A 14429-nucleotide genomic window follows, 5' to 3' on the forward strand; every position below is an offset into this window, starting at 1 on the left:
GTGTCATAGCAGCTACTGTCCTGTTCTACTCTTCCCACCCTGGGAATCTATTATAGAATAAAAAGAGGAAAGAACAATTTATTAGACAACCAACTTGGAGACTTGGGAGTGAGGGAAAAGGGACAGATTCAGTCGTTTTTAAGAGGAATCAAATACCAATCATAACAAAGTAGTCCAGACGGTTGTTTTTCATAAGTTTTCATCTAAATGACCTACAGCAAGGATAGAAAAACACAAAGTCCAAAGCATGAAAGAATGAGCAAGCATCAATGCATCAATGATCTGACACCAGATATACGTAATGAAACATCTTGTTAATGTAGCTCTTTTTAAAGAGCTACGTTAGAACAAGAACCACACTGCACCAAGCAATGAGAAACAGTTTTGTAGATTTCACCTTTCTTTCATTTAATATAAAAAAATGGGACAGGCAACCTCTTAATTTTCCCTAAATGTCATCTTTTGGCTGATGGTAGAAGCTAACCACTATTTGCATATTGATGTTCCCATAATTACAGTTGGGTCCCTTAAATATAGTTTCCAACTTGTGATTTGTTTGCAATGTAATGTAGTAGGGGTACTGACTTTACAGGCAAGGCTATGTGTCATTTGCTTTAGGCTACAGGATCACGTCATCTTGTAAGCATCAAATGAACACAGTTAAAAGTGACAGGTCTTTAAAATGTGCTTGAAGGGTGATGGGTACTAGCCGATGCTCCTCAGCATACGTGGCCAACTTCTCCTGGGCATATGGTAAAGGCTGTTCTGGGCATGGCTTAGCTCTGGAAACCTCTCTGTCAGCATTTTGGTTTGCTGGTCATATCATTCCAGAAGTTTTCATTCTCAAAGTTGTTTCAATTACAAAATTCCATGGATCAGATGCATAAGACCGAATAGGAATTTCCCCTTTCTTTATCTGCACAAACACGTTTTTCTGATATTCCACTTACTAAATTATTTCCCACCATATTCACCACCCAATAGTTACAGAATATGGCTGAATGGTCCATCTTCCTATGAATTCTCTTCAGATCCTAGTGAAGTCTCATTTCTAAAGATTCTTTAATATGGAGGAGACAGTCATGCATAGCAATTACTCTCTGTGGATTTGGCTATTGTGAAGATCCAAAACACCATCATACCAAAGGATACACATTCCCACTTTGTTACATCAGAGTTTAATATGGCAATAAATGCCTTGAAAAGTATGCATTTTAAAACTGAAGTTTATTGAAAGCCATCCTTTCTTCAAACAATTGCCAATTACCCCTGGGCATGGTAGCTGCGGACATTACTCAATCAGACAAAAGCTTTGCTTGGTCTTTTCAAGAATTAAAGTTAATTTGGTGGCCGTTGATTATACTTTCCTCATTTCCCAGAGGGAAGTATGGAATCTCTTAGCTGTGAGCATTTATTGGAAGACACAGAGAAAGCTACTTTGAGATGCTCTTTGCCCCTGGACAGCTGCTCAAAAAAGAGAAAGAGTCTAGGTGACAGAGGTTGGGGCCCATCGCTCTCCCTCTCTAAGAACCTGTCATGCCATTTCCAAACAGAACTTACCAGGAAGAGAGGTGACCCCAGAATGCTGGAAGACAGACAGAATAGGGTATACTTTATGTCCTGGAGGCCCCAGCAAGGGAGAAAAGACTTCTGTTGAGACAAAGGCCACATGCCTTAGGAAATATCCCCCCGGAAACAACCCAGAGGTCCAGTGTCCATGCAGAGCCAATGGAGTCCTTGCAGGAAGGAAGGTGGACAGTGAGGTCCTCATGTGGAGGTCGTCCAGTCGGCATTCTTGGGAGCCTTGCATGTGTGCACATCCAGGGCTTCCAGGCAGTCTTGACAGCGCACGGCGCAGCACCAGTGGAACTTACACTCGCACTTGGTCATCCGGGTGATGCGGGAGGTGTCATAGCCTCTGCCGCAGCACATGACTTCACAGCTGTCCATGCCTCTGGAAGTCAGGTTGCACACACGGCCTGCTGTACCCAGGGAGCCTGGAAGACAACCCAAGGAGATGTCATTGAAAGAGTTTGAGTGGATTATAATATGTCTCAGGAGGAGAAACAGGAGGTCCATCCTCTGGTACAGGGCCCCGGCCCCACCTCTACACAACCTGGTGCTGTAACCCCACTTTATGGGCCCATGCAGCTGATCATATCATTTCCAGAAGCTACAGGGAGCTTGCAGGGGCCAGGAGGACAGAATTCAGGAAGGAGGGTCATGCAACTTTGGGTTTGCCTTGGGCAACCTGAATTCAGCTCTGAATTTCAGAGCAGTTTTACCTGGCCTTGGGTAAAAGCATCATTGGGTGGGCAAAGCCAGATCCTGATTCCCTCTCTCCCAACCTCAAACCATATTAAAAGAAGCAGTGACCAAGGTTAGTTCTCTCCAAATTTGTAGGGGTATAGAATCCACAAAGGGAGGAAAATCCACCTCCCCAGACCTGCTTATACTAAAAGCTTATTAGAAAAAAACTGGAACTCTGGTTGCTGGTGGGGAGAAGTAGACATCATTTGTGTGAAACCCTGGGGAGGGAGGGACCAGCCCTGCCTGGTTTATCTCCCCCATCCTAGGCAATCAAGCAGGCTACAGAGACATGTGGGAGGCACCTGTTGAGGCCAGGATTCATGGCCTTCACAGAACAGAACCAGCATTAAAACCTGTTAGGAATTACGAGTGGAAAGTCATCTTTGTTAATCAGGGAAATGTTTGCTAAATGGTAATCTATATTTATGTATTTGCTTTCTGAAAAAGAATGAAAAAGACAGAAAGCCTCTTAATTTGCTTTATTTCTGGGGAAACACACAGAAGTCTTTTACAATAGCATTATCAAACAGCAGAACCAAGTGTAGTGGACATTTTGGGAGAGTTTTCTCAGCTCATAATGACCCTTTCCATTTCTTTCACGGAGTTCAGCACCCCGGCAGCCATGTTGAACATTACCCTGCTCAATGGCACTGGATGAGTAGACCATGTGCAGCCAATCAGGCAGATTTCCATGGGACTGTGTGATTTTGACAGTCTCTACCTCCATGGCAGTCATGTTCTGTGATGAGGTCTGTGGACTAGCAGAGATCCAGAGAAAGACAGAAATGAAGTGAATATACAGAGATAGCAAAGATGGGACAGGGAAAGAGAATACTGCCTGAGGCTAGACTATTTTCTGGTTCTGCTTCCATTTCTCCTGGAGACCTGGCTGGTCTCCAACGTTTGAGTTCCTAGAGACTGTATTCTTCTAATAATTGTACCCTTTTAGCTTAAACTGCTCCCATTTCTATTACTTGCAACAACAATAATAAATAACTGACAAACTAGAGAAGCCAAACTCCTTATTGGGGGGGTGGGAACCCTTATATCAGGATGGAAAACATGGTGATTTAGCTTGTTTTCAGTTGCTCCATCACTGAACCAGGAATGTCTCCCTTTTCACAATTTGTACAATGCCTCGTGACACTCTGTTTATCTCAAACTGCTCTGTGTTAGAATTATCTACATAAATGTCATGTTGCCCTGCCTGTTCAGATTGACCAGGGAAGCAGTAGGGTTCAAGCAGGGCGTGGGGTCAAGAAGAGCAGGGGTGAGGGCAGAACAACTCTGCCTGATCAGCCGCCGAGAGCAGGAAGACAGGCAGAGGAATTTCATGAGGACAGGAAGGATGGCAGAGGGCCGGAGCCAGGGTAGAGGGTGGGTCAGCCAGGGGTGGCCCCAAGCCTACATCATGCTGAAGAAGCAAAGGGTTAGAAGCAGAAGCAGCTGGGCCTGGATTGGGGGACAACCATCAGGACGATCCTCAAAATCACTGATTGTGCAAAAAGGACTCGCTGCCAAATGCTTCCTCTTAACAGCACACCCATTATTTCATTCAATAAACATTTAGTGAACACAAACATGTGTAAGATGCTGTGTTGGCTGCCTGGGGTTTTGCGGGGAGGGAGGGAATAAAATAAATAGGACCGAGTTCTTATATTCAGGGGATTCAAAACACAGCACAAGATAAATGTGTGGGAAGAGATGCTTCCACTACGTTTGGAAAATTGTTTCATTTGCTCGGGGCCTACTGAAAACCACAGTAGAGTCATGTACAAAGTAGCACAGCAGAAAAAGCTCAAAGACAGTACAGTGAGGTTATTTAGAGCATGGACAATTCAGAGTTCAGTCATAGGGCTGATACGCGTATATTGTGTGATCATGGACAAGTTACTTAATCTCATTAAGCTTCAGTTTCCTCTCATGCAAAACTGGGATAAAAGCAGTTCCTTCCTCAAAAGGCTTGTGTGGGGATGGAATAAGATAATGTGTGAAAGCGCGGGCATAAGTGCTCTATAAATGTTAACCATCCAACCACTTAGCAAGTGTTTATTGAGTACCTACTATGTGTTAGGCACCGTTAGCTTCCCCCAAAAAACATATATTCAAGGGGCCATGGGCCAACCATATTATAATAATTAAATTTTTGGTATTAATAGTAGAAAACAGAACCAGAAAAAGGGTCCTCAACTGCTTGGTTTTACAGAAAAGGTGGCATTAGAGACAGGATGCAGAGGATAAGATTTGCAGGGAATAAACAGGGTGAAAGGCATCCCAGAATAAGAGAGAATGTCCTAGAGGAAATTCCAAGGACAAGCTCTCAAGAGTGCAGATTCAAGGGCAAGTTCATGAGTGTGCCAAGGAATAGGATGCCTCTTAGGCAAAGAGCATAGAAAAGGAGAGTAGAGCAACAGCAAGCTCATGCCTGGCTACAGCTTGCCCTTCACTCTTTGATGGGTGGTAAGCTAGGCCAGACTTCTAATTAAGGGAAAACATACCAGAATGGTAAGTCTGGAAGCATGGCTTGGGGCAGGGAGGTAAACCTTGAGGCTGTGTCACAGTCTAGGCAAAAAACAATGAGTGTGGACAGAAGTAGACCAGTACCCGACAGGCCACAGGGTGAAGCACCAGAACTTGGTGATTTACCGAATTTTGGGGTGGGGGGTGGGGTAGAGGTGTCAAGTAGGAATACTGGAAACTGGCTCCAGAGCAAGAGGTGACTGGTGCCATTTGATGAGAGCAGTTTCAGTGGATGATCCAGACGATGTTGTGGTAGAAGAGCAAATGGGAGGAGAGGACATGAGGGCAGAGCCCGTGGGCCAAGTGTTCAAGAAACTTGATAATGAAGTGGATGAAAAAGGGCACAGCTGCAAGCACTGCTGAGGCCAAAGCAGAGGATTCAAGGTTGGTTCAGGCCATGATGTTCCTTCATAGTCTGTGACACAGCAACAGACATCGAACACAAGGTTTTCACTTTAGACTAGGTTTGCACATGAAGAACAAAAATGGGGAAAACTGGTCAATGATATTCAAAGTCAGGCTAGTGATTTCTCGGAGGGTAGAGAGAAAAGGAGGATGAGGGAGGCTTCTCAAATGCCGAGCCTCTTCCGTTCTTTGATTCCCATGGGCACAGGTTTGTGGGTATGTTCATTTGAGAAAATGTGTATGTGTGGCGTGTGCACATCCCTGCATGTGTGGTCTATTTCAATAACAAGAAGGTGGTGGCAGTGGAGAGGAGGAGGAGGGCCACATGTGCCAAGGCCAGGAAAGCAGGAAAGCTCTCCGAAACAAATGAGGAGAGAGGTATTCCCCAGACCAGAATATGTCATAAGGGGAGAGAATCAAGAGTTGAGGTTGGAGAGGGGAGAAGAGGCTTAGGTGAGTGGCTTTGAGTAATGTCAGAAAGGGTTTAAACTTCAACCTGAGGGCAAAGGAATTCTTTTTTTGGGGGGGTGGGTGGGAGGCAGTGGTTACTGGGAATTGAACTCGGGGCACTCAACCACTGAGTCACATCCCCAGCCCTATTTTGTATTTCATTTAAAGACAGGGTCTCACTGAGTTGCTTAGCACCTTACTTTTGCTGAGGCTGGCTTTGAACTCATGATCCTCCTGCTTCAGCCTCCCCAGCCTCTGGGATTACAGGCATGTGGCACTGTGCCTGGCTAGGGCAAAGGAATTCTATTGGGGGTTTCAACACTATATGATTATAGTGTTGAAAAAAAGGGCAACACTATATGATTATAGTGTTGAAAAAAAGGGAAACACTATATGATTCATGTTTCAGAAGGATCATCAGTGTTCTGGGGTTGAGTGACATGAAACAGGTCAGACTCAGGGTAGGGACCCACCAAGTGCTCTGGGGGGACTCGAGGCAGGCTGGCTTGAGAGGGTGGTGGTGCAATGGGAGAGGTTAGTGAACAACAGAAGTTGAGGAGGCGGGACCAACAAGACATGGTGACTAACGGATGGGGGGATAGAGGCATCAGGAGTGACTTTAAGGTTCTGGTTTGGGTGACTATATTGATGCTAGGGATTCCCTAAGGTGATAAATGCCTGGAAGGAACAAACTTTGAGCACAGATAAGAAGCTTAATTTTCAGCATGTTGAGATTGCCATGGCTGTGGGTTATCAGGTAGAAATGACTGAAAACCCTGTCTGGGACTCAAGAGGGAGGTTGGGATAGAGATGTGGATTTGGAAACTTTTATCTAGAAGTGGTAATTGAAATCATAGGTTTGAGGGAGCCCCAACAGGTCAGAAAGGACTTTAGCTTGGCATTACAGAGGTGATTCTAAATTTCTAACTTTTTGTGTTTTGTTCATAAACTTTGCCCACCAGTAAACATTCTTCACTTCCACTGATCTACAATATCAAAGCATGAATATATTACTATATGTTAGAATATTTATCCCCTTTGGGGCTGTGAGGCTTAGGGGGATAAGAGATTCCAGGGTCTTGTTCCTGAGTCCACAGTGGCTCAAAGGCTAATGAGGTCTGAGTGGTGTGCTCACTCAGTCTTGTGTAATGCTCATGGGTTCCCCAAATGCATGGACTGGACTCTAAACAGAGAGATTGCTCAGTGAAGTGACCTCAACACCATCAGAACTCAGAAAGAAGCAGACACAGCAATAACCACTAACACGGTTGAAGTTAAAAGTGGTTTCAGTAAAGGAAACAAAGGCTGGCAATGAGATGTTTCAGTAGTTCAGTGCTCAGCTAGAAAATGCAGAGAAACACAGGGAATCTGGACATGCCACTCTCCGCTGGCTGCTCACACAGGGTGTAATGAGGGCCCAGGAGAAGCAAGATGAGAGAGGATTTTTGAGGAGTGAGAGCCCCTGATGTGGGAAAAAGGGTGAAGTTGCAGCCTGGAGTCTTAATGGGCCCCCCTGAGGTATCAGGATACCAGGGAATGGGCTGAGGCGGAGGGGGAGGGTGTCTATGAAGTAGGAGAGGATGCCTGGCTATAGACTGCAAATTGGCCCTGCTTTGGGATATGGATCTCATTAGATCTAATGACAAACTATAGGGCAGAAGGGCAGTTCAGATGCTTGCTGCCATTTTAGCAGAACATAGATCCATTTCATCAAAACTCTGAAAAGAGCATTTTCAGAGTGCAGAATCTATATAAAATTTGCTTGTACTGGTTTCCTTTAATGGAATCATAACAAAGACTCATTATTATTGAGAGCAGCAGGTCTACACTGTCTTACCAACCTCCTGTCAGAGAGCTTCACCATTATGCTTAAAATAAAAGATCAGAACAAAACTGTGTGTGTGTGTGTGTGTGTGTGTGTGTGTGTGTATGTGTGTATGTGTGTATGTGTGTTTGGTGAAAGAAAGCCACTGAGTTTTATGATGTGCCTACTTGTTTGGGACATATAAAATTTTAGATATTCCACCCCCCCAATAATATATGAACATATATTTAATGAGTCGCTCACACCCCTATTTGGGCCATGATGGGAATCACACAGGATAGAAACCCAGCTATATCTAACTGCCTTAAACCTATAAGGGCAAGTTTTCATATTTTCAAAAATGAGTAGGATAGAAGTTCACCCTTTCCTTTCTGCCCTCTTATCTTCCTTCATTCTCCTTCTTTCAAATTCTCTGCCCTCTATTTCCCTTTGTCCACCAGTTTTTCCCTCTTTGTTTACAAGTAGAGGTCCAAAGTGTCTGGAGCATTTGCATGTGTGAGGTGCATTGTACCATGCTATCCCATTGCTTTGGCTATGAAGTATGCCCCCATTGGAGACTGGCCCAGGACAGAGCCCAACCCCCAGACACAAAGACTGCCCTCTTGTCATCTTTACCCCAAACAATTATTGATATCTTCTACCTAAACTCAGTGTGCAGGTCCAGGCGGACTCTGGAAGGTCTGCCAGTGCCTCAGCTGGGGGAAGGAGCTGCTTCTGGCCAAATATATGTTTCTCTTCCCCATCTGTACTGTCCCCATCCCAACTCACTCAAGAGCTCATATAGGCACCAGGGGAAAGAGAAGAAGAGTCTGAGTTTCTAAATCACATGTGTTAGGGACCACATAACATACTTTGGTGAGGCAGTGCCAAGGGAGCTTTACAGAATCGAGCATACCGTCCCCAGAGCTATAAAATTAATAATGGAGTCAGGGTTCCCAGTGTAAAAACATTTCTGTCTCCACCAACATGCATCTTCCTGACAGCAGAGGAGGAACAGAGGGCTTTGGCTAATAGTTCCCAGACCCATACCTCTGGGACCTGGAGGAAGGGCGCTCTAGTGTGTGTTCTCTCTCTCTGGATAGGCCCATGTCTTTGGAAATTCCTGCCACTCAGGCTGACAGAGGCCCATATGTTGACCATTAGGGCATAAAGCAAGATTCACTTAAGCCTGTCATCCAATAGGCTGTTTCTCCTCTGGTTGACTTACACATTGTCAGTAATGACACAGATTTATTGAGGGAACAAAGGAATGTTACTGAGCAAATGTTAGAGACTGCACATTCATCTACTTGCAAGGTTTGCCCTTCCTCACGTTAAGGATTGCACAGCTAACGCTACTTAGGCAAGACAATATCTGCACTTATCTCAGATGAATTTATTCAAGATTTTCATGACGTGAAAAAGTTTGACTGGCACAGGAAAATCTTGTCCCGTTAAATTAACACATCTTTTAATGGAATTAATGCTATGGCAGGACTTTGTGAGGCTTTCCATATCTGGCATTCCCATCCTACTCACAGTTATTTCCTATCCTACCTGTACCCTCTAAGCAGGCCATCTCCTCACTGTCCCACTGAAGTGACTATGAAGACCTTCTCCTTAAGAGTTACTCTCATTTCCTATGTTGGCTTTCCTCACCCTCCTTTCCACGGAAAGTCTTCCTATGCTTCAAGATTCGGGCCTACTGGAGTATCTTCCATAGGGCACCTCCGTCTGCTTCAAGCCCCGTGTCCTGCAACTGGGCTCAAGTATTGGCTGGAAATGTTTGGTTATTTCTCATGCATCTTGTCTGCCCAAGAACAAGGGCTGGATCTTATCCTTTCTTCTATATACTGCGTAATGCTCAGGTTATCAACAAATATTTGCTGATTTATTAAACTAAAAACAATTCCTTAAAAACTCTAGAACAGGCTTCCCTTTGGCCCAGGGAGGGTACCCTTCTCCAGAGAGTGATCGCCCAGTCCTCAGGCACCTGGTGAAAGCAGAACAGTTAAACCTTGTCTCTTCAAATGACTGCTCTGAGTAGATAGAGAACACATAAAAGAAATGTGGCACATGTTTTTAAATGATAGAAATTCAGAATGATAACTTAAGGGAGTTTGTGGCATCAAGTTAAGGTTCTATTATTGCAAGCAGAGTATAATGAATTAAAATTCATTTAGTTATTGAATCATAAGAACCTTAGAAACCACTAGAGAAAGTACTTTATCTTAAGAGACACCATGGCTACCCTATTACTAATCAGTAGAAACAGTGATGGTTAGCAATTTGTAGCAATGCAGTCTCCTTATCCATAATGCTGGACTCTTTCCCTAATATAGTAAAATTTACCTAAGTTTAAAGAAGAGATGTATAAGTGAAAAATTAATTTTGTGTAGAAAGTTTAAATGAAGTAATCAAATTAATTATTTAATATACTTTAATATCATCCATTTGTTTGTAACACATTAATATGCTAATTAGAAATTAGTTTTTTCTTAACCCTTCCATCCCCAAACTACCTCTATTTGGTAAATTCTTCATAGTTAGTAGTAAAATTAGGTCAAAGTGTTAGAAATAAGAAAATGAACTCATTTTTTTTAAATGTTACTTTTTTTCAGTTTTCCCAAATTTAATCTGATTGCTACTTAATTTGTCAATTCAAATTAAGGTATGTTTTAACATATACTTAGAATAATTCTTCTAAGTATTTATATTTTGAAAGAGAACACATTTCTATAGATCTTCCCCATAACATAAAATGGCACGGACATAAAAACTCTTTTTGCTTATGTTAACAATAAAATCAGATGAACTACCCAGCAATCCCACTGATAGTAGTAAATTAAGGGTAAAATAACTGAGTATCTGATGGCCACTAAAAGCAGTAGGCACAGTTTGCTGCTATGTTTACTTGGGACCTTTTTTCTCAACCAGGGAAATGGCTAGCAAGCAATATCTGAAGCTCTATCAATGCCATACTAATGCACTTCAATAAGAGGGAAATTTTTCATTTAACATTTTCACGTAAATGAGAAGTTTTATAAATTTGTGTGTTAAAAGGTAATCAGGTGATGAGAAGACATGCTTTGTAATTCCCTATAAAGAAACCAAGCCATCTTTAGGCTATGAAGCTGCACCAATATACCTAAGAATCCGGGTAATCTAGTTGAAATAGTCTATGTTGTTTATAACTTGCCATTCCTTCAATTCAATGCTAGGTATTGGAGATTCAGTGAATAAGACAGAGTTCCTGTCATCATGGAATCCCCAGTGGAGTCCAGTGGAGCAGAGAGGTAACTAATTAACTAAACACTGTGGCACATGCTGTGAATGAAGGAACAGAGCTTGAGCTCTGATTTGGCCAAGGGGATGGCAGTGAAGATGGAGAAGAGGATGGAATCTGCATTTATTTTAAGAGGTCCTCATGATAGATTTGGTGATAGAGGAAAGAGAGAAGGGGCTTTAACTAATAACCTGTAGGTTTGTGGCTTGACCACCAGAGTAGATGGTATTGCCATTTCCTGAGAAGGGAAAGACTAGGGGAAAATAAGTTTCAAAAATTGGGCAAATCAGGAGTTCAGTTTTGATGTAAGTGTGAGAAATTTAAGCTGCAGATGAGGGAACGGATACAGGGTGAGGCTACAGGACAGAGATGAGGACAGGGATAGCAACAGGAATAGAGAAGGCCACATGAAAAAGTAGGCCCCAAACTCCATCATGTTGGTTTAGGCCCCAACTTCCTTAATAAGACTCCTAAAATGCAAGAATTAAAATCAATAATCAATAATTGAGCATATTATAATGATGTAGCCACATCACTGTTTATAGCAGCACAATTCACAATAGCTAAACTGTGGAACCAAACTAGATGTTCCTTCAGTAGATGAATGGATAAAGTAAATGTGGTATACATACACAATGGAATATTACTCAGCAATAAAAGAGAATAAAATCATGGCATTTGCAGATAAATGGATGGAGTTGGAGAATATAATGATAAGTGAAGTTAGCTAATCCCCAAAAAACAAATGCTGAATGTTTTCTCTGATATAAAGAGGCTGATTCATAGTGGGGCTGGGAGAGGAAGCATGGGAGGATTAGATGAACTCTAGATAGGGCAACGGGGTGGGAAGGGAAGGAGGGGGGATGGAGGTAGAAAAGATGTTGGAATGAGACAGATATAATTACCCTAAGTATGTGTATAAAGACATGAATGGTGTGAATAAACTTTGTATAGAACCAGAGATATAAAAAATGTAATCTATATGTTTAATATGAATTGTAATACATTCTGCTGTCATATATAATAAATTAGAATAAAAATAAATTAAGAAAAGAAGGTAAACACAAAGAAAGAGTGTTCAGACTGAGTTCTGTAAAATTTGCCAACTGTAGATGTATAAAAGAAGAAATTAGACACGAGATTGAGGAAGGCTAGTTATTAGGGATGGAGGAAAATCAGAAGAGTGTGGTGTTATTAAGGTCAAGAAAATAGTGTTTTAAGGAGGGAAAGAATAATTATATTGTAGGCACTTAGGAGTTTGAAAAGAGGATGTACAGTGTTTAGTATTAACTAAATAACAATCAAAAATTACCTATGAAAATAATGACTTATGAGCTTCATCAAAATATTTTTCATCAAGTTCTCTTTGAATCTGTCTTGGTGCCTTTCAGATATCAACTCAATGATTTCTGTAAGTTTTAAATCAGAAAGAGATGAATAGCTTAATTTTTATGTTGCCAAACGGCAACTCCAAGGTGAGACCTTGTGCAGAGTAATGAATCAAGGACTGAAGACTAAGAAACACCCCTTTCTATCCAAGCTTGAGGATTCCTTACCATCCAGAATGTGTCCCCTTGCCTAGTTGCTGCCTGGCTTGTCTATAAGAGCCATGAGAGCAATGAAGCCATGAGGGTAAGGATCAATCCTGCCTTCCCCCTCTTTGCATTTCTGGGGCTTCTGTGTCTGGCACATAGAAGAATCTCAATAAATATGTATTCAGTGAAGAGGGATCCACAATGGAGTGGTGCAAATTGAAAATATTATTATGTAAGTAGGGTCTACCCATGGACTAACACTTTGTTCTCTTGCTTTTAAATCAGATCATGGGCCACAATCTGCATTGACAAGTTTTTTTTGCAAACCAGGCTGCACCACAAGGCATGTGAAGAACACCAATATCTGAACACCATGATTGGGACTGGGTTCTCATGGGTTTTGAGTTCTGTTTGCCAAATATAATTTATGTAGGAAAAACAGTGATACTTGAGAGCTTACACCATCCGCAGCCTGCAGCTGTCAGCCAGGTATCAGGTTTTCAGCAGGCAACAAGTTGCACACCTGCTGAGTTCCATGTGTTTTTGAACTTGACTGGAGAAGAAGTGGAGGACTGCTTGTTTCCTATAGTTGGAGAGGAGACCTCAGAGTGACCTCTGACCCAGGTCAGGGATTTACATCATAAACAGTGAAAGTGGCCTGTGATTAGGTACAGATGCTTTCTGTGAGAGGATAGCAGCATTCTTTACTTAGAGATGCAACTATCTCTAACTGAAGGGTTTCTTTGATTTACAGATGCCTGGGGCAATAACCAGAGTAGATAACTACACTCCTCCCAGAAAGCCCTGCTTCCCAGACCTGGCCTCCGGTTTGGCCTGCAAAATGTCACATGCACGACACTTGGTGTTTCCCACTCTTCAAATCTGGGCTGCATGAAGGAATATTTATAGTTGACCATCAGAACCTTCACTTTTTTCAATTGAAGACTATGGGGAAATAGCTTCTTATTATTGCCACAATAATATGTTCTTTGGTATTTATTTGTTCATTTATTTATTTATTTATTTTGGCTTACTCTTATTTAGAAATAGTTAAAGACACAAATGATGTGAAAAATTTAAAGGGTTTCTAATTGAAAAAAAAATTCAAGGCAACCTGGATGCTTAATTCTGGTCCCTGTTGAACTCACCACTTTATGGGCACCTCTCCTCATTAAATTCCTATGTCCTCAAGATGCTTCTTTACTACAGAGGACCCCTGCTCCTACCTACCACCACCCACATTTCTGAAGGTACATGGTATAACAAGAAAGATACGAATTTTTGTTTTGATTTGTATGTATTTTGTTTGTCCATCACTTACAGGCCATATGATCTTGGGCAAGTGAAATAACTTCTTGGAGGCTCATTTTCCTTCTCTGGAAATGGAGGAGAGTGCTGTGAGGAGTCAGGAAGATGCATGAAAGGTGTGTCATGCAGGCCTGCCTCTGAGTGGGAATTCAACTCATGCTCCCAGCATCGATCCCCAGTGAAGTCTGTGCTCACCACAAACACCCCAGGGTCTCCACTCTGTGATGCTTCTCTGTAGTCTTGGTATCATCATTTCAGGACATCAAGCTAATTCCAGTGAATGCTTTGATGGCCAAAATCATTTTAATGAATTACCTGCAGTGTAAGAGGTTTTCTGAACATGGAAGGGCACAAATGCAAAAGAATGACCCTCTTATGCTGGGTGAGCCAAAGCAGGGGTATTTTGGGGCTGATGTTTATTTAGAGCTCTTCAAATAAAGAAAAAATTCCCCCCTTTTAAGAGATGGGTACTCCAAGAAAATAGAATGTTTTACTGGACTTCTCCCCTAATACTTACAGCAAACCAGGATCATGCACTGTCTAAATCATTGATTTTTCAAACTCGGATGTGCTTAAATATGAAGAGCATGGAGAATCTCAGGAACAGACCCTGATTCATGAGTCTTTCAAGAGACCCTAATTATGGAAAATAGTAGACTGGATCTGAAGACTTATCCACAGCACAGACCTAATTGACAAAGCAAGATGACTCATGTCTGTCCATGAGTGACTTGAGCAGGAAGCAAGGAGTAAGACCAATCAGTTCCAAATACAGATGACTTGGTGATATTCAACCTGCTCACCAATACTA

At 42.2% G+C, this 14429-nt stretch overlaps 1 protein-coding gene across 1 annotated transcript in view; it reads right to left on the reverse strand.

The window, feature by feature from the left end:
* Positions 1-1273: 1273 nt before the first annotated feature.
* The window catches only part of Wnt2 (Wnt family member 2), a 41409-nt gene continuing 28253 nt past the window's right edge, over positions 1274-14429 (reverse strand). The window contains exon 5 of the mRNA XM_076861703.1: positions 1274-1997. Within this exon, the coding sequence (XP_076717818.1) occupies positions 1768-1997 (230 nt within the window). The 3' untranslated portion in view covers positions 1274-1767. The remainder of the gene's footprint in view (positions 1998-14429) is intronic.

This window comes from Callospermophilus lateralis, chromosome 1 (assembly GCF_048772815.1).
Source record: "Callospermophilus lateralis isolate mCalLat2 chromosome 1, mCalLat2.hap1, whole genome shotgun sequence".
Classification (NCBI taxonomy): domain Eukaryota; kingdom Metazoa; phylum Chordata; class Mammalia; order Rodentia; family Sciuridae; genus Callospermophilus; species Callospermophilus lateralis.